Source organism: Equus quagga, chromosome 5 (genome assembly GCF_021613505.1).
Source record: "Equus quagga isolate Etosha38 chromosome 5, UCLA_HA_Equagga_1.0, whole genome shotgun sequence".
NCBI classification, from domain to species: Eukaryota; Metazoa; Chordata; class Mammalia; order Perissodactyla; family Equidae; genus Equus; species Equus quagga.
Window position 1 is genome coordinate 56658864 of NC_060271.1, and position 27013 is coordinate 56685876.

Below are 27013 nucleotides of genomic sequence, written 5' to 3' on the forward strand. Positions count from 1 at the left end.
AACCTTGTTGAGCCTTAGGGTCCTCATCTGTAAAAACGGAATAACAATTATACACATCTCAAAGGAACGTGGAGGAGATGAATGAGATAATGCATTGAAAAGTACTTAGCCTGGTACTGAGCGCCCTCAAAGGATGAGGAACCACTCAGTGATGCTGGCCACCACTGCTGATCTTTTCATTATTGCTAACGAGAATACCTTGCAAATGTACTATTGTAAAGTGTCCTGCATTTTCACATACATTAATTATTAAAATTAAAAATATAACATTTTAAATAACTAAACAAATAATTTTAATTAATAACATGTATTTTTATAAATATAAATATTATTAATATTAATAATTAAAAAAAAGAGCTTCTTGCTGTATTTTGTGGCTGATTCCCAAAATACCCTGAGAGGAGGGCAGGACGGAAGTTAGTCCGCTCATGTTGCAGGTGAGAAGGTGGAGGCTGAGAGAGGTGGAGGGGTTTGCTGGAATTCATCAACCTGGGCAGGGCCAGCCAGGAATGCGGCTCAGATCCCTGCCACCAGCGCTCTATCCACACTACCTGGGGGGAAACCAAGAGGCGAAACATCCCAGAGGGAAGAACTGGAAGCCAGCCTGTCCGTGAGAGGGCCAGAGGGTTCTCCCCCAGGCCTGTCTGGTCTATTCATTTACGTGTTGTCGGGACCACGTGAATCTTGCCACCCCTGTTATGTTGGGGCCTGAGGTTTAAAAAGCACTGCCGTGGGGCACCATGGTTCCCGATGCCAAGAGAAGGGCCTGCTACTTCAGAATAAGCTGGGAGCTACTGGTACTGTCGTTTGTTTAAATTTTTACTACAGAAAGTTTCCAGACACATGGAACAGTAGAGAGAAGGGAACGAAGAACCCCCAGTGCCGATCTTCCAGCTTCATCAACCCTCGCTCCACGCTAACCCTGTTGCCGCTACACCTCTGGCCATTTTCCCTGCTCCCTGGCTGTTTTAAGGAACTACCTGGGGAATTAACAACCACACAGACTCCCCCTGTGCCCCACAGATGCAGGTCTGGAGTGGCTGGGGATTTGTTGTTCCCATGGCTGTCCCCCACCTCCAGGCAACGTGGAAGGACAGACACCCCCGGAGCCTCTGAACTAGGGGACCTCTGAGGGCTCCATGTGGAGGATTCTGTATGTGACCAACAGGCAGTGAGTTCTGTGAAGGGAAGTGGGCAAACCCTTCAGCCATGCAGGAGAAGGAGAGGCTGTCACCGGGGATCCAGGGACTTGCCACGCACACGCGATGGCAGGAGCAGATGGTAGTGAGATGGGGGAAGGCGGCTAGCTCTCGGGCCTGCGTGAAGGCATTCCTGAGAGCGGACACTCGTGTTGCCACAGCACTCTATTGCAACCTCACGATCTGTAGGTGCCGACCCGTCGCCTCCGTTCGCAGGGGTGAGCAGTCTCTCACTTGTCCTTATTTCTCCAGAGCCTAGCACCGTAACTGCCAAATTGGGCAAATCAGTGAAACTGATAACATTCAACTGGTCTTTACTGTCAAAATATCAACTTTATGACTCCCCTTCATAGACAGGAGGTATTCAATAAACGTCCAGTGAAGGAACCAGCACGGACAGGGTTGTGATGGCTCTGACACGCCAGCTTCCAAGCTAGTATTTCTGGTCAACACAACAACAGTGCAAGGTGGTCATGGTGGCTCCATGTCCAGATGAGGGAGCTGAGGGAATGTGTACAGAAGTGCTTGGCACGGTGAGGATGACTATCACGCTCCATGTGTGGTAATGATTATTACTATTATTGCCCAAAGCCAGACAGCGCCCCAGCAGCAGAGCCAGGACCTGCACCCTGGCCTTCCTGGGCCCACTCAGGCTGCCCTGCCAAGCAGTGTCTGTCCTGGAAAAGCAGTAACCGAGGCCTCTGAAAGGAGACCTGAGGCAACAGGGTTAACAGATGAAGGTGTTAAAAGTCTAAACCACTGGGCAAGACCCAGACAGTGAGTAATTTCAGGGTAAGGACCAAAACGGAGGGAGTTGGTCTACATTATTTTAGTAGAGCACCACGGAATGTCCGCGAGCGTGGTGCTGAGGGCATGTCCCCAGCTGCCTGCCTTGCTGGTTCTTTCATCTGCACTGAGTGAGGACAAGCAAGGGTCAGACTGGCAGACACACGGCACAGGGAAGACGCCTCCTTCTTACCTCTTTGCCCTGTCTTTCTCATCTTCATCCATTAGATTTTCTATGCAGTTTTTCCTGCAAAAAAGAACAGGCAATTACCATCTACTTCTAGATTTTTCTTACAGGTCTTTCTAGTTGTCATCATTTTGGTTTTATCTAATCCACACGCCTTAGCCCAGAAGTTCTCAAACTTCTTGGTTCCAGCAACCTTTTACATGCTCCAAAATTTATTGAGGACTCCGAAGAGCTCTTATATACGTGGGTTAAAACTGAGAAATCTTAAATACACAAGCACTCATTCCATTAGGTGTCAGAGCGATGAAGTCATCAAATGTCAAGGAACTTCTGGAAAAGTCTACCGTATGCTCATGAGAGTAAATGTTATTAGGAAAATTGTTTTCACCTCGAGGGACCCCCCCACCCCAGATCTCAAAGATCACACTTTGAGAACTGCTGTCTAGACCCGGCTCAACGAAGCATCTGTTTATCTCAAGCCTTAAACCTGCAAGCTGCCTATGACATTCGAAAGGAGAGAATTTATTTGTTTTTCTGTTCATTCAATGACACAAGCTCCTCTTACATACAGCCTGGAGGAATCGGGGCCTCAAAGGAGTGTAATCCGCCACCCTTCCTTTAAGGCACTTACACTTCCCTAGATAGACAAGGCACACAGATGCGAAAAATGAGGTAACAATCCAGGAATGTTCTTGCAGCCTGAAGTCATCGGAGACTACCTCAGCGCCTGGAGCCTTGACTGTCCCAGGCCGCTTGCTCGATGCCTTTCAGGCCCACAGATCCGGTTTCGTCTTCTGCCACATGCAGGCCTGTGATCCTTCACCTCCCAGAACGGCAGACTCTTTCCTTCATTCACTCATTTCCCAGAGTCCCCCCTGTCTGGAGTGCTCCCTCTCCAGCCAGTGCTCCATGGAGAAACACTTTCAAGGTGTCTGTGAGGCAAGAGCCTGTGGAGGGCACTGGAGGCAGAAGGCACAGTGGCTGAGAGGGCAGAGTGTGACTGAGATAGGAGTGGGGACCACGGAGAAGCTGAATCACCATTGCCCACACGCCTGTGTTCTCAAAACAGAGGGTCTGAAGTCAGAACCCTAAAACCAACACTTTGCAAATGGACTAACATTTACTCTTGAAATTTAAAGTTTTAGATAATTTTTTTTTTTTTTTGGTGAGGAAGATTAGCCCTGAGCTAACATCTGTGCCAATCTTTCTCCATTTTGTATGAGGGATGCCGCCACAGCATGGCTGACAAGTGTGTAGGTCCATGCCCGGGATTTGACCTGAGATCACAGGCACTGTAGTGGAGTGCGCCAAACTTCACCACTGTGGCACGGAGCTCACTTGTAGATAAAAGTTTTTAATGGGGCAAACGAATCTTTCTCTGAGATAATTTAGTTTTGTGATTTGGGTCTGCTGTGAGCACAAACATGGGTCTGTGCCAAAGAGGACGAGGAATTCTGCAGCCACAGCCCCTATTTACACACACGCCCCATGCAGTAAATAGCAGGCATATTTTAGTGATAGATTTGTAAGAAACACCATTCAGCAGTTGAGGGTCGTATTATAATTAAAATGGGTTAACACATCTGCAAACAGGGATGTGCTTAATGTTTTCCAGATGGGATCTGTTCAAAGCTTTAAGACAAGAAAAATGGAGTGTCAATTCGTTTAATGAGGCACTACCCCAGGCCTGTGCTCCAAGGAAAGTGGTGGCTGCCTTTTTTCCCCAGGGCCATGAGTGATGCCCCGGACACAGCATGTTTGTGGTAGGAATGTGGACTTCAGTCCACTTTCCTGAGGTTCTGGAATTCCCGTTTGGATGGATGGGGTTGCTTAGTCATAAACGAAACATCTACAAATGACTAACAGCTATTCTTTATTGACCACATCTTCTCTGACTTGTATCTGTTTATCCTTAAACATTTCCTGAATCCATGAATCCTGGATGATCTACACTTCCTCTTCTTCTCCATCCCTCCCATTTTCTCATCCTGATTCCTGCCACTTGACCCCTATCAAAGCCACTCTGCTCAACTGCACCTATGTGAAGAGATGGAACTTAAGCCGAGTTCCCCAGTAGCACCTGCTACAGAAGCTCCACACTGACATCCTTTCAGTTTTGTCACACCTGTTGTCTCTCACACCTTCCTATTTTTTTTAATTAAAAAAACTGTGGTGAAATACACATAACATAAAATTTATCTTTATCTTTTTTTTGAAGAAGAAGATTGGCCCTGAGCTAACATCTGTTGCCAAGCTTCCTCTTTTTGCTTTGAGGAAGATTGTTGCTGAGCTAACATCTGTGCCAATCTTCTTCTATTTTATGGTGATGTCGCCACAGTGTGCCTTGACGAGTGGTGCTTGGACTGCGCTCAGGATCCAAACCTGTGAACCCCGGGCCACTGAAGCGGAGCGTATGAACTTAACCACTAAACCACCAGGCTGGCATCAAAATTTACCATTCTTACGTCTACAGTTCACTGGCACGAAGTACATTCATACTGTTGTGCAGCCATCACCACCATCCATCTCCAGAACTCTTTTTATCTTGCAGAACTGAAACTCTGTACCCATTAAACAATAGTTCCCCATTCACCCATTCCCCCAGGGCCTGGCAACCACCATTCCACTTTCTGTCTCTATGAGTTTCCCTCTCTATGAGTTTGACTACTCTAGATACCTCATATAAGCGGAACCATACAGTATTTATCCTTTTGGGGCTGGCTAATTTCACTTAGCATAGTATCCTCGAGGTTCACCACATCATAGCACGTGTCAGAACTGCCTTCCTTTTCAAGGCTGAATACTATGCCATTGTACATTTACATCACCTTCTGTCTATCCAGTCCCCTGTCGATGGACGCTGGGTTGCTTTCACCTTCTGACTTCTGTGAGTAGCGCTGCTGTGAACATGGCTGTCCCTCCCTCCCCGAGATTTTGAGTCATTCTTTTACCTCATGATGTAGAGGAGCTGGAGGGACCCCAAAGGTACACAAGGAGGGTCAAAGGGAAGAGAAGCAGTCCTATGAGGTCTGGGTAAAGGAACAACAGAGGAGTCTAAGGAGTGACAACTACTCTTCTCAAGTGTATAAAGAGTTTCCAACAGAAGGATTTTGAGCAGCTATTTCTTTATGACCACAGAGTGCCAGGGAAGAGAAAAGGAGATTAAATGAAGGCAGAGGAGATTCTGTTTGGAGCTGGGAAGATAACTGTTGATGTGATTAACCCTCAGAGTGAACAACGGAGGGAAGCTGCAGAATCTTCACTCTGGATAACCATCTATTCTGGACGGGTTAGACATTTATGAGGTTTATTAGTCACGGTCCCAACAGGAGACAGGACTGAATTACACAGGAGCTGTTTGTAAAGGTGTGGGTAGCGTGTAGGGGGACCAAGAGAGATGGTGTAGTTACCTGGGGTTGGTATCAGAAGAGCTGTTAACACCTCTAAGGGTGAAAGGACAAGAGGGAAATGGTTACCCAAACCTGGAAGGAGCATGTCACATAGGGGAGGCGGCACTGGGTGGAGGGATGCAGCCAGCCCAAAGAATCTTGTAAGAAGGGACTGAAGGGATAAATACGTCACCTCCCCTCACTCCCCGCACCCCCTCTTCCGCTTGTGTCTCCTTTAGCCATGTCACTCAGAAGAGGAAGCAGGGAGCCTATTCACGTCTTCTGCAAGGGGAGCCCCTGGGGCAGAGAGAAGGATGGAGAGGCATGGAGGGGTGCCAGGAGGATACCCAGCACACTCAAGAAGGTTCGTTTCTGAGGGGTTCTTCCAGTTCTGGGTTTCTTCGATTTTTCTGGAACGGGAACTATTTGGAGTCTTTTTAAACCTTGTTACATCTCTCCAAATTTGAAGTCCAGGCATCTGCATCTAGTAACTAAACACTCAAGAAATAATAACTGACAATAATGAAGAGAGGCTGAGGAAAAGAGAGCCTGGCAGGGGGTCCGGGAACTATTTGAGCGACAAAATCAGTAATGATAGATTATAACCCGTAGAATAAACTAAATATCCATGAGTCCACACTGATACAAATAAATAAGTGGAGAAGGGGAAATATGCCCCCACAGAAGAAGATTTCCCATTCTTAAATGTAGAAGGAATAGGGAAATAGAAAGTCACCCTCAGTACCCCATAGCAGCAACTGTTCAGGCAAGATCCACCAATGGATGCTGAAATTAGTGGACAAAAGTTTCAGGAGAATCAGGATATTTGCATAGTTCGAAGTATCGCCTGCGAGATATTTATTACCTACAAGGGAAAGACAGTAACCTTAAGTGGAGAAGGTTTGCAGAAACCAGCTTCACTTGGGGCCAAAATTAACGTCAGTGATAAGTCATATCCAAGTCTTTTGGTGGAAACACGCACTCATTCTCTTGGGCATAAATTACACCTTGGAGAGTAACTGCTGAATCATCGGGTAGCCACACTCTTATTTTATTAGAAGCTGCCAAACTGTGTTTCAAAGCGACGGTACAATTTTATATCTGCTTCTGTAGTGTACGAGAGTTCCAGCAGCTCCACGTTGTCACTAACACTTGGTATTGTCAGTTTTCTTAATTTTAGTCATTCTGGTAGATATGCTGTGGGATCTCATTGGGATCTGAATTTGCATTTCCCTGACGACTAATGATACTAAGTATCTTTTCATGTGCCTGTTGATCATTTAGATAGCTTCTTTCGTGAGCTCTCTGTCCAAGTTTTTGGTCAATTTTCTTTCTCTCTTTCTTTCTAAAATTGGGCTGTTTCTTCATAATACTGATTTATAGAAGTTTCTCTCTTCTGGATACAGTACTTTGCCAGAACTAGAGATCAGTTTGTGAACATTTTGCCCCAGTCTGTGCCTGGCCTTTTCACTTTCTTGATGGGGTCTTTTGATGAACAGTTTTAAAATTTGATAAAGTCCAAATTATACATTTTTTATTTTGTGATTAGTGATTCGTCCTAAGAAATCTTTGTCACCTTGGTGTCATGAAGAATTATCCTATGTTTTCTCCTAGAAGCTTCATCATTTTAGCTTTCACATTTGGGTTTATAGTCCATTGTAAATTAAATTTTATGTGTGACATAAGATGGTGGTCAAGGATCATCTCCCCCCCCCCCCCCCCATCTAGATATTCAGTTGCTCCAGGATCACTTATTGAAAAGATGTTCCTTTCCCTATTGAATTGCCTTGGCACTTCTGGCAAATATCTTGTGTGATGATCCTATCTGTGTATTTACAGAATCTCTGTGCAGTTCCTTTTATCTACGGGGCATCTTCAGTGTCCAGACACATAGGATAAACTTTTTTTTAATTTGAGTTCGTAATAGTTTACATCATTGTGAGATTTCAGTTGTACATTATTTCTTGTCTGTCACCACGTAAGTGCACCCCTTCACCTCCTGTGCCTACCTTCCCTTGGTAACCATTGAACTGTTTCCTTTGTCCACATGTTTGTCTATATTCCACACATGAGTGAAATCATCTAGTGTTTGTCTTTCTCAGTCTGGCTTATTTCGCTTAGCATAATTCCCTCCAGGTCCATCCATGCTGTTGCAAATAGGATGATTTTGCCTTTTTTATGGCTGAGTAGTAGTGCATTGTATATATACACTACATTTTCTTTATCCAATCATCAGTTGATGGGCACTTGGGTTGCTTCCATGTCTTGGCTATTGTGAATAGTGCTGCAGCGCACATAGGGGTGCATATGTTACTTTGGATTGTTGATTTCAAGTTGTTTGGGTAGATACCCAGTAGTGGGATAGCTGGGTCATATGGTAGTTCTTGAGGAATCTCCATACTGTTTTCCATAGTGGCTGCACCAGTTTGCATCCCCACCAGCAGTGTATGAGAATCCCCTTTTCTCCACATTCTCTCCAACATTTGTTATTTTTAGTCTTAGTGATTATAGCCATTTTAAAAAGCATAAGGTGGTATCTTAGTGTAGTTTTTATTTGCATTTCCCTGATGATTAGTGATGTTGAACATCTTTTCATGTGTTTATTGGCCATCTGTATTTCTTCTTTGGAAAAATGTCTGTTCACATCCTCTGCCCATTTTTTGATAGGGCTGTTTGGTTTTTTTGTTGTTCAGTTGTGTGAGCTCCTTATATATTACAGAGATTAACACCTTATCGGATACATGATTTGAAAAAATTTTCTCCCAATTGGTGGGTTATCTATTGGTTTTGATCCTAGTTTCTTTTGCCTTGCAGAAGCTCTTAAGTCTGATGAACTCCCACTTGTTTATTTTTTCTTTTGTTTCCCTTGTCTGAGAAGACACAGTATTTGAAAAGGTCCTTTTAAGTTCGATATCAAAGAGTGTATTACCTATATTATCTTCCAGGAGTTTTATGGCTTCAGGACGTAGCTTCAAGTCTTTGATCCATTTTGAGTTAATTTTTGTGTATGGCATGAGATAATGGTCTGCTTTCATTCTTTTGCATGTGCTGTCTGGTTTTCCCAACACCATTTATTGAAGACAGTCTCTCTTCTCCATCGTATGTTCTTGGCACCTTTGTTGAAGATTAGCTGTCCGTATATGTGAGTTTTATTTCGGGGCTTTCAGTTCTGTTCCATTGATCTGTGTGCCTGTTTTTGTACCAGTACCATGCCATTTTGATCACTATGGCTTCGTAGCACATTTTGAAGTTAGGGATTGTGATACCTCCAGCTTTGTTCTTTTTTCTCAGGATTGCTTTAGCAATTTGGGGTCTTTGGTTGCCCCATATGCCCCTTTGTTCTATTTCCATGAAGAACATCATTGGGATTCTGACTGGGATTGCATTGAATCCACAGATTGCTTTGGGTAGTATGGACATTTTAACTATGTTTATTCTTTCTATGTATGCGCAGAATCTCTTTCCATCTCTTTATGTCGTTATCTATTTCTTTCAGTAATGTCTTATAGTTTTCATTGTGTAAGTCCTTCACCTCCTTAGTTAAATTTATTCCTAGGTACTTTATTTTTTGCAATTGTAAATGAAATTGTATTCTTGAGTTCTCTTTCTGTAAGTTCGTTATTAGAGTACAGAAATGCAACTGATTTTTGTAAGTTGATTTTGTACCTCGCAACTTTACTGTAGTTAATTATTTCTAATAGTTTTCCTATGGATTCTTGAGGGTTTTCTATATATAAGCTCATGTCATCTGCAAACAGTGAGAATTTCACTTCTTCACTCCCTGTTTGGATTCCTGTTATTCCTTTCTCTTGCCTAATTGCTTTGGTCAATCTTTTTTTTTTTTAATAAACTTTATTTTTTAGAACAATTTTAGATTTACAGAAAATGAAAAGACATTAGAGAGAGTTCCTACATATCCTGCACCCAGTTTCCCCCATTACAAAAAACCTTACAGTAGTATGGTACATTTGTCACAATTAATGAACCATTATTGACACAGTATAATTAAATAAAGTCCATACCTTATTAATATTTTCTTAGTTTGTACCTAATGTCCTTTTTGTGTTCCAGGATCCCATCCAGGACACCACATTACATTTAGTTATCCTGTCTCCTTAGGCATCTCTTGGGTGTGATAGTTTCTCAGACTTTCCTCGTTTTTGATGACCTTGACAATTTTGAGGAGTATTTGTAGAAATGCCTTCAATTTGGGTTTTTCTCATGTTTTTCTCATGGTCAGACTGGGCATGTGGGATTTTAGGAGGAGGCCCACAGAGACAAAGTGCCATTCTCATCACATCATATCAAGGGTATTAACATGGGGTATTACTGTTATGTTGACCTGAATCACCTGGCAAAGGTAGTATACACTTATTTTTAAACTGTATGTTAGTTACATTTATGCAGAATTTGTGCAATATGTTTTTCTTCAACTTTCAGATACCCTTTTTTGCAGATGAAAAATCTCTAAAGTGGCAGATCCAATTATTCATCTCAAAAAAGTACAATGAATATACCACTCTCCCTGTTTTTAGACTTTGACACATCATTATTAAACTTTCATCAGATTAACAATTGGACCCGTTGCTTTACACAGAAAGGCACTTCACCTGGAAACATATTGGGCATATTATTTGAGAACATGACTAATCTGCTGTTTAGGCAAACTTATTCTATATTTTCTGACTCTGTGGCATCTTGTATTTGTCCATCTTTATGCCAGTACCACACCATCTTACCACACTATCTTAACTCCTGTAGTTTTGTAGGAATTCTCGATATCAATGTAGTATAAGCCTTCCAATTTTGTTCTTATTTAAGATTCCTGGCTATTCTAGGTCTTTGCCTTTCCTTGTAAATTTTACAATTTACATCATCAATTTCTATAAAAATGCCTGCTGTAACTTTGATTGGGATTGTGTTGAATCTAGAGATCAATTTGGGAAAAACTGAATCTTAACACTGTTAAGGCCTCTGATCCATGTACAAGTCATCGCTCTGTGAAGAGGCAACAAGGTGTATTCATTGAAGGAGTAACATGATGTCCATGTGTGACATTCAGTGATTCAGCAGATATCCCGTGAGCATCTGGGCAAAGGCCCCTGCTCTCATGGCACTTAGGTGGTAGTGGGGTGGGCAGGGGAAGTCTTGCTCTGGTGTTTTAAGGGGTCATGGAAAGGCTCACTTGATAAGATGATATTTCAGCTAACTCCCGAGGCAAGTGAGCCAGGAGGATACCTTGGAGGGAAGCCCCTCAGACAGCAAGAAGAACAAGAAACAGCCAAGAGGCCAGTGTGGTGGATGGAGTTGGTGAGGAGGAAACAGCCAAGGAGACTGGATGGAGACGGGCTTTTGCTCTGCGTGAGATGGAAAGGTTTGATCAGAGGAGTGACAGACACCTCCCTCAGAGGACAGCCGCGACCCTAACATGAACTGAAGTTTACACGTATGAAGGTTCCCACTGCAAGCCTGGCCCACAGCAGACAGTCAAAATCAGGGTCTCTCCTTTGATGGCAATGGTGAGGTATAACGCATCGTTACCCATTTCATGTCTAGCTCACTCCTTACCCATATTAGGTGCCCAACAAATGTGTCAGGAATAAACGAGAGAAAGGAGGCAGAGGGGCAGAGGGGAGGAAAGGAAGGACACAGCCAGGACCAAATCCCTACCTGAATTCCTGCACGATGGCCTAACACCGACTCCCACCAAGCTCTGAATGATCAGTCAATCGAGAGTATCAGTACTTACGAAGGATATTTAAAGGTACAGTTATGTCCTGATGACGAAAAATGAAAACAAACACTGCTGCGTGTATAGGAGCTATTGACTAAAGGGAGAATCCACTCAGACGAAACGACAACCAGAGCTCTTCAGGATGGGCCAATGACTCCCTCACCAACCCTTGGCGGCTGCCATGGTCTGAAAAAGCATAAACTCATTTTATCTCCATCCAGTTCTGTGGGTGGAATGGGCTGGCTACAGTTATCCTCTTCTCATGAATAGGAGGCACCACCCAGAAAGGCTGAGCGACCTGCCCGTGGACACCTGGCTCAGCTCTGCCCCCCAGGGCTGTGTCTCCTTGGAGCTGACTCAGGCCGTTCTTCTTCACCCAGTGCCTGTGGAACATGTGTGGGTTCTGACTTCAGAGTCAGCCTGACTTAAATTTCAATTCCAACCTACTTGCTCTATGACCTTCAGCAAGTCCCTTAAACTTCATGAGTCTCTGTTTCCCTCATTCCTAACATGAGGCTTACACCCACCAGGCAGACGTGGTGTGTCGGCATGCACGTGTGACAAAAGGCCAGCATGATGCCTGCAGCACAGAAGGTCTCAAGGTGAGTTCTGTTCATCCCATGCCTGCCTCACAGAGCTGTCCTAACCTGTACGTTCCTGCTGTCCTGAGCCCCTGCTAAGGCAGGAGACCCCAGCCTCATCCTTTCTTCTTGTCTGCCTTGAATTTCAATGAACACACTCTCTGCACAGCAGGAAGATCACCATGGGGTCCCACAGACCTAAGATTTCAGAGAGGTGCACCTGACCAGAGAAGGGAAGTGCCATATTGGTTGGAAGAGTGCTTTACCAGCCACGAAGCACCCACAGACAGGTGCTCCTGCCCCACCGCCAGAGACCACCCGTGGCTGCCAGCGAGCAGGGCTATGGAGACTGCTGAGCAGGGAGGGGTGGGTGAAGGAACTGGGGCCAAGCCCAGGAGGCAGACCAGCTGCAGAATCTAACCAAGCAAGGCCAATGAGTACTAGGTGGGCCCCGGGAATTCCCTAGGGAATTAGCAGAGAGCCACACCCACTGCTGGGAGATACAGCTACTGGAACATGCTGGGTCTCAGAGCTCCTGGATCCAGCATCCACATCTGTGAAGAGGAAAAGGCAGTGATGTCCTGGAGTCAGCAGACCCCAGCTGAAACCCTGGCTCTGCCCTTCAGTAGCTCTGTGTGACCTGGGGCAAGTACGTGCACTCCCAGCCCAGTGGCCCATCTGCAAAGCGGGGATAACAGAAGGGTCTCCCTCACTGCATGGTTGTAAGAAGAAAGTGAGAGAATCAATGAGAAACCCCCAGCACTGTCCCCGGTACAAATAAGTCGTCAAAAATTTTAGATACTATTAATCATAATATCAATAATGACAATGAGTTAAACAGCTAGTAGCAAAAACTTGTATTTAAGCCTATAAAATGTCTTTGGGTAGAGCGAGATTTTTTTTCCCATTTATCAGTGTTGAAAAATGTGTGTGTGTGTGTGTGTGTGTGTGTAGGCATGGCGGAAAGACACATACACTCACACACAGTGGTGCTGCCCAGAGTGGTGGACCTGCCCACAACGTCCACAAATAACTCAACAGAAACTTAGGTTCTTGCCAGATTGGGAGGGAGGGAGAGAAGGGAATGGATAAAACATAGGGAGAAGCGACTGAGGATGTCCTTTCCACGGCAGCCCTCGATAAATATCTACTGACTTTAATTCAACTGGAGGACGAAAATGAGGTCTGCAAATGACATTTTCATTACCAAGGTGAAATTTCTGCCCAAGGACTCTAGAACATTCTTTCTCACAGCTACCTACTAAACAATTGATTGGAAGGCTGGCCCTTGTTGAACAGGGACTGGCAAATGGCAGTGTGACTATTTTCTCATTCCACACCTGTCCTGGGTTCCACAGTGTGTCGGCATCGAGACAGGAGACTAATGAGTCCCACAGGTGACAGGGACCCCCCTGGGGACTGGCAGCTTACCTGGGTCTGCAGAGAAGGCTACATGCAACACACAAGGAAAGGTATGCTATTCTGCTCAAGCAGGGCTGGCAATGCTTTTTTGTAAAGGGCTGCCTAGCAGATATTTTAGACGCAGGCCATACAGTCTCTGCCCTTTTGCCTATGCAAAAGCAGCCATAGGCAATATGGAAACGAATGGGTGTGGCTGGGTTCCAATAAAACTTTATTTACAAAAGCAGGCCAGACAGAATCACTAGAATCACTCCTTAGCCTTCCTCTTCAGTGTCTTTTAATTTTGAACTTTTTGCACAGCCTTTACAGGCCCAGTGGCTGACTCCGTATCATCATGAATTGTCCCCAAAATGACTATCATAAGGCTGTTTTGCTGCAAGGCCGATGTGTTTACAAAAGGAAATCACGATGTTTTCAAACTGGCTGAAAGATGGTTCGAATTATACAGGTCTCAAGTTAGCTGGAAAATCCTAATGCTCCTCCCCACCACACCAACCAAACCTGGTGAATTTAGTTCATTAAAAAGAAAAAATATTGAAAACAAGGACAAGTGGAAATCAAAAGAGGCAACACCAAGCACACACATCTCCCCCATCCACTGGGGTTTATTTATTGTCAACAGCCAGTGTGCCTCCTGTCTTCCCAGTGGGCCCCTGGTGAGGCCCTCATGTCGTTTTGGATTAACGTCTGTGTCTCACACGTGGGAGCCTGATGATGATTTCTCCTCGTTCTATTTAAGGAATAAAAAGGCTTTGAAGAACAGTCAATGAGGAACCGCAACGCTCTCTGCTCTCCCTTTGTCCTTTGGGGGAGGCTAGGAAATAACTTCCATATTTTAATTCTTCCTCTCCAGGGAACTTCATTTTGGTTGCAATGATTCATTTGCTGGGGCAAAAATAGTTCTTCTAAGGAAATGACAGTGAAAACCTGAGAGCTGCTTGCTCCTGCAATCCCAATTCCCCTCCAACTGAGAGACTCTTGTCACGTTCCAGCATATTCCTCTACTTGGGAAAGGCCCAGCGGACAGGTCCCTCCGTAACCCTAGCCACATCACACTTCTCCAAGCAGAAGCACCTCCCGGGGCTTGCTGGAGGCTCACTGAGGCGATTCCCAGAAGAAACCAAGATGAGACCCCACCTCAGGGAGCTTCTGTGACCCAAAGAGGATCGAACCCTAAGCTTCTCCAAGGCCAACGCTGAGGCTTTCTCTGCCTGTTAGGATCATGATTCCTCCTTCCTGCTTTCCTTTTTCCAAGGGTCTAATGATTCATTATTCAGCGAAACGGTGACTTAAGCAATGAAGCAACGGATGGAGAAAGATAGAAAATTTGTTATTAAGTAAATTTACAATGACATTGTTTGGTCAGCAAAGAATTTCCAAAATAGAAATCACTGCGATGTCTGGATGGAAGGGTCATCCTAACATGACCTATTATTCTTGCAACCTTTGGAACTTATCTTCTAATCACTTAAGATTCCTCTTAGGGGGCCCCTTTATAAAGAATTTAGATTGCACAGTGTAAACCTGAGTTAACTAGAGAACCCGACGGGTGACGGTGTGTGGTCAGGGTGTGGACAATAGATGCCTACAAAAATCAGCAAGAGGGGAAACAGGAGATTTATGAGTCATGCTCAGGGCTGAGTCAGTGAAAGCCTTTGTTGGGAACTGCTGTTCAGCTGCCACAGACAAACTGAAATGAATCCATAAAATGCTCCTCCAGACCAGCACCTCCCTTCCTGTTCATCCTAATGCTCCTCTGAGCCTGGGAACGCTCGTCCTAACTGTGCTCATGTTTGTAAGGAGAGCAAAAGGAAAAGATGTCCTTGAAACAAGAAGTCAAATTTGTTTTGGAAACCCAGGCTGTGGAATACTTGGTTTAATGTCAGAGCTTCGAATAATGTTTAATAAAAATGTGGGATGTTTCACGTGCACGGCCAACTGTGGGAGGCAGCGAAATTAATTTGGGAGCTAACCAGATCTGGGTTTGAATGTCCCCCACCCTCTTTCCTTCACGTAGTGCAGTGGCCTGGATGGAGCCTTGGGAATGACTACCTCATCCGTAAATGTGGGATGGTACCCACTTTCCACCGTCCGTATGAGAGCCCATCAGATTGCTCATCCACGTAAAGCAGAGGATGGGCTAAGCAACAAAGGCGAATCGCCTCCTCTTCCACAGCGCAGTGGTCGGAAACCAAGACTTTGAAATGAGACCAGGCCGGCACCTCCAGAGCCACAGGGAACTTGCCTGACACCACACACCTCCTAGGTACAAAACAGCCTGGCTTTCCATTGTCTTTCCTGTTTGCCCACGGCAATCACTTCTTTACAGTTTAATAGAGAATGCAGTCAGCCCTCTCTGGAAAGCCAGGGAGTTCCTGCCCACCACCTGCGCTAAGACAGCCTGGCTGAGCCGAGCTCGCGGGCCCCACAGGAGCGCCCTTCCTTCCCACTGCGAGACTCTACCGTGACTTAATGTAGTCAATGTGTTCACTTCTCAAAGGTTTATGTGAAGGCAGATCCTCTTGTGTTCCTTCTGTTGGCTCACTATGGTACAATTTAGCTGAGAACGATTGCCCCTGGGCAGGCGGGTGCTGCCGTCGGGGGAGGCTTCCTCTGGGATGGGGGATTCTGAAAGGTCCATCCAAGCCACCTGGACAGCCCTCCCACCTGACACAGAGTCTGGTTCCATCTGAGCCGATGGCTGGGAAATCGGCCTTCGTGACCGACGCCCAGACCTGTCTGTGCTAAAAAAAGGAAAAAGTGGAGGTGGGCGTGAGCCTGGGCTGTTTCTCTCGGCGCCTGCTTGAGGTCACTGCTCCTCTTAGTTGGCACCTCCTTGGGCAGTCCAGACTCTGAGCCATAGCCACTGATGCCCAGGAGGCCTTGGGAGGGGATGTCCAGAGGAGAAGCCCAGCCCACCCACGGTGAAGCAGCCCCTGACTAGGGAGGGCAGAAGGAGAAAACAAGCCTCCACCCCAGGGAACCGCTGCATCCATGAGATGTAAGATGGCCAACACAGGAAGGTCCTCAGGAAACGACTGGTCACATTTCTGGATGTCGTATCAGCTTTGGTTAGAGGACAATTTCCAACACAGATAATGTCCTTCCCTATCTTACCAGACGCCTGCCCTCAAAGCATTCCCATAATAAGAGCAACATGACTTGACTTTCTCCAGTGCTTCCCAGCTTCCCAGGAGCACTCTTTATGTTCTCTCATTCCATTTATCACCACCCAGGAAATGCACACCAAGGCTGCGGGGCCTGGGGATCACAGGCGAGCAGGGCTCGGATGGAGGGAAGCTGACGTTTCACCTCCATTTTCTCTCAAGAAACACGCACAGCCCCTTCCACAAAGTCTGCAGAAAGTCCTGCCCTGTGGACACCACAACCCAAATGGGAAGATGAGACACAACAGCAGATGCAAACCGCACTTGGGCAGGAAGCCCCCAGCCCACTGGAGAGAAGGGACTCGAAGCCCTTCCACCAGGAAGACCCTGGCCGAGGGGGGAACATCACCGGCTGAGACACGGTTGTGCTCGTCAAGACAGTGCCAGCAGGTCCAGGAATGTCTGATTTTTATATCGTTTAAAAGCCAATTGGGTTTTGCCCTGGCAGGACTAGAAAGCTCTAGTTTCCCCATTTTGTACATTCATGTTAAAACTAAAGCTATCTTAGAAGATCTCTCCCCTTGCTCACATCCGCCCCTAGATAACACTGAAGAAACTGCAAGAGAAATGAGAAGGATACACATACGTATTTTTCTTTTTCAAAACAGAGACTGAGTTCTCAAGTCTTACAAATGACTAATGAAGGGACTCCAAAATAAATGCATAATTCACCCACTGGCCAGACTCCTCTCTGGCTCCTAGCTCTGAAGCTCTGGGTGGTGGCTTCAGGGTGTCAAGGAGAATTCCAGACACAACCCTTCCCACTCCCCCAACTCTGGTCAGTATGGTTCAGTCAAAGCTTTGGGATTAGAAAGGGCAGGCCCAGGACACCTCTGGTAAGGCACTTTGCTATGCATGAAATACTTTAGTGAAATAAACTACAGATAAAGCTCTAGCTTCTGGTTTTCTCATATGTCAGCTTATTTAATCAGGACTATCTGATCCTACCATTTTCTCCATGAAAGACTCTAACAGATACTGTCCTATGCCCACAAGCATCAACACAGCAATATTTCAGCAAAGAATAAAAGCAGGAAATATGTGCATGTGTGTTTGCGGGGAATATGTACAGCTTCTAGTGCACACTGCCCTCCGCTCAGAGGACGCACTCCAAACTCCGAGGCATAGCATTCACAGTCCTGGACTGACAGCCACCAATTTGTGACTTCAGCCCCACCCCCAGTAACGTCATTCCCCCATCCCTGTCCCCGGATATCTACACGGCCAAAATGTCCTCCTCCGTTTCCACCACCATCACCATCCTCTTCATCCCTCCAGCCCTCCCGACACCACCCAAGGTCAGAGAAGCCCTCCTACCCATCCAGCACCTCCGCCATCCTCCCCTCACTATAATGTCGATTTGTTTCTGCGGAGCCTTGGCCCTAGCCATGGACCGCCCCCCGTCAACACACACCCACTAGGCGGTAACCCCTCGAGGGAGGGCAAGCACACTCCCATCCTCTCTGCATCTCAGCAAGCAGCAGGCGTTCCTGGGCCTCCGCACAGGCTCCCAGTAAAGCAGAACCGCCAGCGAAGAGCTTCCATTTAAGAATTGGTTGTTGAAGTTTGGAGAGAAGCCCGGGCCTTGGGTTCCCAGCATTCACCATAATGCAGACTCTCTGGGGAGAGCTGAAGCGGGACGCACGAGGCCCTTGGCTTGGTCCCTGTCCCCGCATCACCTCGGGCGCTGGGTCCTAACCCCTCAGACTAATGGAAAACAGGGCAAACAGATTAAACCGTGTTCGCTCAGAAGACTGCCATCTGCACGACTCGGAAAGCTCCTTGCTCTGCCCAGTCCCTCTGGACAACACTAAACAGGCTTAGCCTGCTGTGGGCACACAGCAAAGTAGGTCAGCGCAGCAGCGCGGGGCCTCCGCAGTGATGAGGCGGCGATGAGGCCGCGCCCGGCCCGCGCCCATGCGGTGCTCAGGCCAGCCTCCGGGGCCAGCCGGGCGCCCGGGCGCTGCGGGAACTCAAAGCAAGCCTGGGGAACTGGTTCTTTAAAAAAATCAAACAAGAACTGTGGAAAAGAAGAGCGTGGACACCCACTGCCATTTCCCTGCCTCTACAGACAAATCGATTGGTGTCTTTACAGCGGTGAAATAAGACACTTCATTCGCACAGATGCACCACCCGACAGTTTGCACCAGTATTGCCGGCGGACACTGCTGCTGTCTCCCAGCTCACCTGCTTCCTCCACCTAGCTCATGCCGCCTCTCTCCTCCACCCCCCCACGGCTGCTGGTGATAACTGGATGCATGCTGGGGGCATGGCTGGACTCGAGTCAGCTGTGTCAGGACCAGCCGGCCCAGGGCCCCGTGCTGGAGAGGAAGGCACCACACTGTTCCTGTGTTTCCTGTGTTCCTCCAGGCTGCAGCTGTCCGGACAGAACTGCCACCCCTTTGTGCCTCTTGGGCTCAGAAGTTGGACAAAGCACCAGACATGTTGAGGGAAGTTCCCCTGAGGCCCAGGTGAGCTAACCTGCTTCCAGGAGCTCATGTCTGAAATCAGGTCTTCTCAGGAGGGCTCAGCACCAACCTAGAGGCTGACACTGGGGCCCTGGGGCCAGGTCCTGCTCCCTGGGGCTCCTAGGAGGGACAGGACCCCTAGCTCAACCCCGCAAATAGCTCACTGGTGCCCCTGGGGCAGGAGCCAACGAAAGTTAGTCTGGGGGTCCCGGAGAAGTTTCTCAACAGAGCAGGAGCCTTGTGGCCCAGGCCAGGCCACGGTGATGGAATCTGTAAATGCAGATATGTGTAATTTTTAGAAGGCTTTCTTCTAAAATGCTGGACGTTGTTTCTTCTTTATTTTATTTCTGTAATAAAGGTATTGGAAGGTTTTGTAATAAGCCTTTTAGAAACATTCAGACCTAAAAACCCAAGACTGTGGGAATGTTCACCCAACATCTTTCAGAAACGGCCTTATCTGAAGTTTCTCTTTGACATTTTCAAGAATGAAAAGGCAGAGGCCAGGACGTCCCTTGGCCTTCACAACGGCCATTCCTTCCTTTCTCTCTCCCCCTGGCCCTCAGGCCTCTGTTCACACGTTTATGTAGCACAGATGCTGTGCCCTGGGAGCCCCACCACTGACGAAGAGAGATGAGGATCGCTGGCAGAGAGGCAACAGGTCCAGGAAGACCCTGTGTTCAAAATGTGACTCTGTTGTGGAACTAGCTGAGTGGCCTCAGGCAAGTTACTAAACCTCTCTCTGCCTCAATTTCTCACCTTCACAGGCAGCTGAGACTTAAGGACACAATGCCTGTAAAGCACCTAACAGGTGAGCCACAGGGTGAAAGCACCATGTTAGCTCAGGTGGTTATCAGTACAGCAATCCAGGAAGCGCTCAGATGGTGCTAGTCCTCATTTAAACACAGAGCCTCACCGTGGACGTCAGGTAGCTTTAAATTCCAAAGATATTTACCAGCTTCGGGGAACCTGCAAAGCAAGCCCTTTTAAAGGTCTCAGCAATCCAAAGGGTTCCTGTACTGGGACTTCAGCTTGCATAACAGTATTTTCCTGAAGAGCTGGTGATAAACAACATTTCTGTGAACTGAATCATCCTTCAAAAGTGTGAGTGGTTCCCGGCCCACTCACTGGAGGAGGGCAGCATCCCACCCTCACTGCCATCCTCCGGCTATGCAAAGCTCATCACCACCAATTAGCCGGCTTAGCAAAGTATCACACACTGGTTTCCTCGAGGCCACAGCTAACTACAATTTTTTTAAAACTTTGAAATTCTGGGTAAAATGGGAGAAAGTTTGGATTTTTTAAAAATTTTAAATCATTTTACAATTTTAGACAAATTTAACAAAGTCAAAGTGAAATGCTGTTAAAATAAATTGACTATACGTTAGTCAAATCTACTGTTCAACGCATTGCCTAACGCAGCAGCAGCATCTCGAAGCATGTTTCATTTACTTGATTAATTAAATAATACAGTATATTTAGGGGTGTTATATTCTCATCTTTACCTAAATAAAGTCACGCAGTTCTCAATCCCCAGAGTATGCTAAGTTCTATGAAAAAACCATCAGATTCTTTAGGACAGAACTGAATCATTCCAAGGCCACACTCACATTTTTGGATGTTATAAATGTTAACAGAAATAAATTTCATTTTTGCAAACTTGTTTGAAAGAAAAGGAAACCAACCAACAAATAAACAAAACAAAAGGAGATGTTTGGTTTAAATAAAAAGAAAACATTTAAAAATTTTCTCATTGTTTTCTGAGAAGCAATACATCTTCATCGCAATTCACTCCTTCTTTCATTAAGAATAAAAAGGTAAAGGATCTTAGGGCCATTTTTTATTAGGCAAAGGCAAGTTCTCATATATATATAATTAAAAAAAATTAAGATGGCAGTAAGAAGTATTAAGTTCTTCCTAACTTTTCTCCTAGGAATATTTTCTCTCTTCTTTACCTGTATTCTCACTAAATTACTCATTCGAGATTCTTTCCTCCTTCATGTGGTTTAAGCTGTTTATTCTGCCTTGCTCCAGAAGAGAAGCCAAGTTCATAACTATGTAAGAATGACGCCAGGCCAGCTCCCTCTGAGGAGTGGTCTGCCTCGGGCCCTACGCTTGCAAACATTTTGAAGTCATGAAAAATTATACTAGCAACAACATAGCCTATTCTTAGCTATGATCACAAGCGAGGTTTTAACAATGTATGGCTGTGTGTTTGCGTGTGTGTGTGCGCCCATATGTATTACATGGCAACACGTTAGGATTTATAACACCATGAGGCCAAGAATCCTAGGGGCAGGAAGAACGCATCCGCATCAGAAATGGGGTCATGGTGAGCTGTACAAAGCACATGCTTTCCTTTCTCTTATCTTGGTTGCGGAAAAACAAATGCAATTAATTTTTTATCTTCCAAACGTACTAGTTACTTTCTGATCAGTTCCTAAATGCCCTTGTACGGCCACAGGGAGAAGATGATAGTATGACTTGGATTCAGACAAAGAGGAAGAAACTGAACTCAGGAAGAACAACCTTAGAGCAACTTTAAAATACTGAGAAACATTGTGGTTTTACACAAAAAAGCAAGCAGCTTGAAAAATGCCCCATGGAGCCATGGCCATAGATCTGGGTTGGAAACCAGAATCCAGAACCAGGGTCAAGTTGTCTCCGGCACCAGCCCCTGCCCTTGGGAGATGTTTAAGGAGCCACATGAGGAGAGAGGAGTCCAGAGTGGGGCTCCCCATAGAAGCAGGGGCTGCTCTTCTTCTTTCCACAAACTCATACACTGCTTCAGGGCTGCGAGCCACTCTCCAGGGGTGGAACAGGAAGACTGCTGTGTGTGTGTGACATGACCCAAATCCGTGGGAAGGTGTAATCAGTAGATGTGGACATGGTGTTGGTTCCGTCACTGACCAGCTGGTGACCTTGCGGAAATCACCTACGTTTTTTGGACTGTGGTTTCTTCCTTTGGTGAAATAAGAAGTAACCTTGTAAACTATGAAATGTCATATAAAAATGAGGTCTTATAACCATCTGAAGATGGTCGTTCAGCCCATGTACTATTCTGGGTAAGAATTACCTGCCCAGGTGTCCATACAGGTGACAATGAGGCTGAATAAGGAAAGGTAATAAGAACCCATAAGAGCAGAAACTCTGGTTACAACAAAGCATTCTCCATCCATGACTGTGCCATGGTGACAAATCTGGGCCATTCGTGCTAGTTTGCTCTCCTCTTAACAGTGCATACGTAAATCCTTAATATCCTGGAGCGCGTGGCTACCTGAAGTTCAGGTTTATGTGGCTACTGTGTGTGGCTCTGACATGTCTCTTTGCAAATGAGTCAAATGTAGGTCAAGGACCTGACTTCCAGTCTCCGTCAGGTGCTGATGTTCTCAGTTGGGAATGACGAGGCCATGAACCCATTCTGACCCCGGACATTGCTTACATCACCTATGACCAAGTTTGCTGATGGCCTGGCATAAACCCAGTTACTGATGACAACATTTGGCCCTGGTGGATCCCAACAAGGCCTTTGTTTTTCAGACTGGGGTTAGTTTTCAAAAAAATTTACCTTTTAGGGGGCCAGCCTGGTGGCGCAGTGGTTAAGTGTGCACGTTCCACTTCGGTGGCCTGGGGTTCGCCCGTTCGGATCCTGGCTGCCAACATGGCACCGCTTGGCAAGCCATGCTGTGGTATGCGTCCCACATATAAGGTAGAGGAAGATGGGCACAGATGTTAGCTCAGGGCCAGCCTTCCTTAGCAAAAAAGAGGAGGATTGGCAACAGATGTTAGCTGAGGGCTAATCTTCCTCAAAAAAAAAAAAAAATGTACCCTTCTATCTGAAATTTAATAGTAAAGAAGTAAAATGGCAATACTTATGGGTTGCCTGCACTGTGGTTTCTGGATGCCAACTCCTCCTCTAGTTGTCAGATTCCAATCCATTGCAGACTCTGGGTCCTTTAAGATGCAAGTCTATGTTTGCAAGTGTAGGACACACATGATTCCAAGTAACTTCCCGTGGGTCAGGTCAGTTTCCTTTTCTTACAGATGAAAGCAACTGCCATGTCCGAGATCCCCTGACTTCATGCCGATTTCTCCTCTAAAAAGGAACGCTTTACAGGTAAACGGAGCGAGCTCCTCCCCTTTCCCAGCCAAGGAGGGAAGAGGCCTCAGGAGCATCTGCCAAACACTTCCAAGTCTTCCACGGAGAAAGTACGCATGTGTGTGTGTACTGTGTGTGTGAATGACTTCATCCAGGAAAGGCAGAGGGTTGCTGTGTCACACGACTCTAGAACTCACTGTGAACTGTGTCTCTTCCACTTGAGTTGCACAATGGCTTCTTCCTCCCACCAGGAAAGCACCAGGAAATGGGTCTTTACAGACTTTGTGAGGATCCCACAACTATTTTTAAAGAAATCAAGGGAACAGGAGGTGGTGTCACACAAAGACACACATGTGGTAAAACGATGGAACTATACACACAGATTGTACCGAGGCCATTTCCTGGTTCAAGTACTGTATCATAGTGACGTGAGATGGAACCAGTGGGGGAAATGGGTGCGGGGGACATGGCTCATGGACCTCTCTGCAACTTTGTATGAGTCTAGAATTATTTCAAAATAAAAAGCTTAAAAAACAATGAGCAGCAAATGATAAGAGCACCAGCAGTGAGGCACCACACAGCATCCACCCCCCAGGCTGGGCTGGGTGCCCATACACCCTACAGTCCTCTCCTCCTGCAGCTTCAGCTGGGAAAAGTCCTGAGGCTCCTAGAGAGCCCAGCACCTTCTGGGTATGGAGACATGAGACCCCCTAATCTCCCCCTCTGCTTCTTTATGCTGGATGCCAGGAACGCTGTGACAAGAAAGCCAGGACCAGAGACTCTGGACGTGGCCTGTTCCATCAATCTGCAAACTCCTGGTTTTATGAAGCATTGCAACACTCACAGAGCCTGTAGACTTTGAAAGGGTAACTTGACAAACAAGCCCTGGCGTAAATTCACATGTTTAGGGCCAAGTCCTTGAATTGCAAGGAGTTCAGACAAGAAGTATGGTGACCACGGGGCCCCCACAGCCTTCTCGCAGGCCCTCCCTCTTCAGTTACACTTCCCTTTCCCGTGCAGCACGGCCCTGTAGGGCTGCCATGATTCTTCAGCGAGTTCCTGCAGGAAAAGGCACTGGTTTGATGTTGGGGCACTCGGCTGACCCATCACTCAGGCTGTGGGAGACTTCTCCCCCTCCATCTCGGGCCCCAGAGGGCTGCAGTGGAATGCTCCCCATTTTACCAATGAGAATCCAAAGCAGAAGGAGGTTACGAATGAAGGTCATGCAGCATGACAATGTTTTGTTGATGTTTGCTAGTTGTGCTAGTAACAATACTTCCTGAACCAGGAGTATTAATAGTTGGAGAGGGACCTGTTGGACCTGCCCCTTCGCTCCCCACTCCAGCACAACAGAACAACAGGCCCTCCCAGCCCCGGCTAAGGGCTCCATCCCTTGGGCATCCACCGTTTCCCACCTCTAGGGGAGCCGCCAGGCGTATCCACCCTCCTTCTCACCCTCACCAGTACCCTCAGCTTGGCCCCCACATCACAATCCAGAATACACAGCAAAGTCGTGAATGAGATCAGGAAACAGGATGCTTGGCTCTGGGGGAGCTCAGGTGTGTCTGGCACCTGAGGGACTGAGACAGTAGAAGGGGCCCCTGCATTTCCTCCATCCTTTGTTTGTCTCCTCCTCAGCACAGCAAGTACTTCCTCAGCCTGGGCTGTGGGCAGGGCTATAGGCTGGGCATCGCGGTCGGCACGAGGGAGGTGGGTAGGAAACCAGAGATGAATGAAACAGGCTCAAGGCCTGGTGGAGGGGGCTGGGGATTAGGCACCACGAGACTGGCACTGCCACCAGCACACAGAATGAGTGAAGCCCTCGGGGCTCAACTTCCTCATCCAGCAAACAGTGACAATGTGTCACCTGCCCTGGTTGCTATCACTGTTCAGAAGATAAAATGAGAAAAAGCAGTTCAGTGTCCTGCAAATAAAGGTCTACAGCAGCGCTTCTCAAACTCAAATGTACACATGAACCACCTCGGGATCTTATTAGAGGCCAGATTCTGATCCAGTGGGTCTGGGGAGGGGCTGACAGTCTGCATTTCTCACCAGGTGCAGGTGATGCCGAAGCTGCAGGGGCACTGCTCACACTGTGAGTGGTGTGGATTGCTAGGCATGCCAGGCACCACTGTCGTGTAAACAGAAGTAACTGTTGGGATGGAGGAGTGGCGAGAGGGACTAAAGGTCATTTGCTTCCACCTAAAGCAAATGGACACTGGGAGACTTTGTCCAGATGCCCAGGCTGCACCCTAGATCAAGGGCATTAGCGCCTCTGGGGGTGGGCCCAAGGGTTATTTTTCATGCCCCCCAGGTGGTTCCCATGTGCCCCCAGGGTGGAGAATCACTGCTCTGGAGCTTGGGCGCTATCCACAACAACCCAGCGAGCGCTGGGTAAGTCTCCTCCACCCAGAGGAGCCAGGCTGCCCTCTCTGGCAGCGTCTTCTATTTCCTGTTAGTTGAACTTATTAGAAAATTCTTCCTATGGAGCCAAAATACCACTGCCTGCCCCCCACCCCACCCTCTCTGGGAGCTTCTACTCATTTCTTCTTGCTATTGTCCGGGGGCCACATAGAATGACAGCCTTCAGATTAGGTTATTATTATTTTTTAAATTGAGGTGAAATTCACTTAACATATAATTAACCATTTAAAGTGTACAATTCAGTGGCATTTACTGCATTCACATGTTGTGCAACCAGCACCTCTCTCTAGTTGCAAAACCGCTCCAGAGAAACAGCCAGGACCCATTCAGGAATTGCTTCCCATTCCCACCTCCTTCAGTGCCCCGTCCGTCGCCATGGATTTGCCTATTCTGGCTAGGTCATACAAAAAGAATTATACAGTATGTGACCTTTTGTCACGAGCTTCTCTCATAAATGAAATGTTTTCAAGGTCCATTCATGTTGGCACATGTTTCAGAATTTCCTTCCTTTTTAAGGCCTTATAGTATTCCCTTATGTTTATACCACATTGTTTATCCATTCATCCATTGATGGACACCTGGGTTACTTCCACCTTTTGGCTGTTGTGAATGCTGCTGCTGTGAACATTGTGTATACGTTTCTGTGTGGACATGTTTTCATTTCTCCTGGTATACACCCAGGAGTGGCATTGCTGGGTCATACGGTAAATCTGTGTCTAACTGTTTGAGGAACCGCCAAACTGCTTCCCACAGCGGCTGCCCCAGTTTACATGCCCACCAACAGTACACGAGCGTGCCAGTTGCTCCACATCGTCACCAGCACTTGTTAATTTCCATTAATGTTTTCCGTTTTTATTAAAGCCATCCTAGGGATGAAGTCAGCTCTCAAATATCAGAGAAGGGTGCTCTTGTCCCCCAGAGACCTCTCTTTTTCAGGCCAAATATCCTCCGTTGCCCCCCTCCTCCTGATTGTCAAGGATCCTCCTGAAATGTTCTCTTTGGAAGCGAGCACCGTGTTCCTGCTGGGGTCTGACTAGACCTTGTGAGTGCAGGCGGCCGACAGCCACCCCCTAGAGCTGGCTCACTCAGGCACAGAATCTGTGGCCTTTCTCCCTGAGCTGCTGTAGGACACACTTTGCTCCTTGTTTATAATTGTTTTTAATCTAAAAGATGCAAAAGCCTTTTGCAAAGAATACAGTGCTATATAAAGCACGATCTGATCGTCCTGAGAGCTTGGCTCCTGCCTCTCCAGAGACGAGCGCTCACTGTAGCCAGGTCACATCGAGTCTGGGAGAGAAGAGTGGGAGGCTGCTCGATGCCACATGTGTCATGAGAGAAAAATGAGGGAACGGGGAAGCTGATTCCAGCGACATAATTATAGCCTTGGATTTGCAGTCAAATGCCTTCAAATGGTCAGCTCTAAATCTCACAGAGGAAAAAAGAAAATGTGTTGAGCCAGCCCTGATGGCCTAGTGGTTAAAGTACGCTGCATTCCACTTTGGTGGCCCTGGTTCAGTTCCCAGCCACTGAAGCACACCACCCATCTGTCAGTTGCCATGC

General features: G+C 46.7%; 1 protein-coding gene across 5 annotated transcripts in view; it reads right to left on the reverse strand.

The window, feature by feature from the left end:
- The window catches only part of NPAS2 (neuronal PAS domain protein 2), a 158806-nt gene that overhangs the window by 83253 nt on the left and 48540 nt on the right, over positions 1-27013 (reverse strand). For all 5 annotated transcript variants that reach the window (XM_046661244.1, XM_046661247.1, XM_046661243.1 and 2 more), the window contains exon 2: positions 2179-2232. In XM_046661244.1, coding sequence (XP_046517200.1) covers positions 2179-2210 — 32 coding nt within the window. In that variant the 5' untranslated portion in view covers positions 2211-2232. The remainder of the gene's footprint in view (positions 1-2178; positions 2233-27013) is intronic.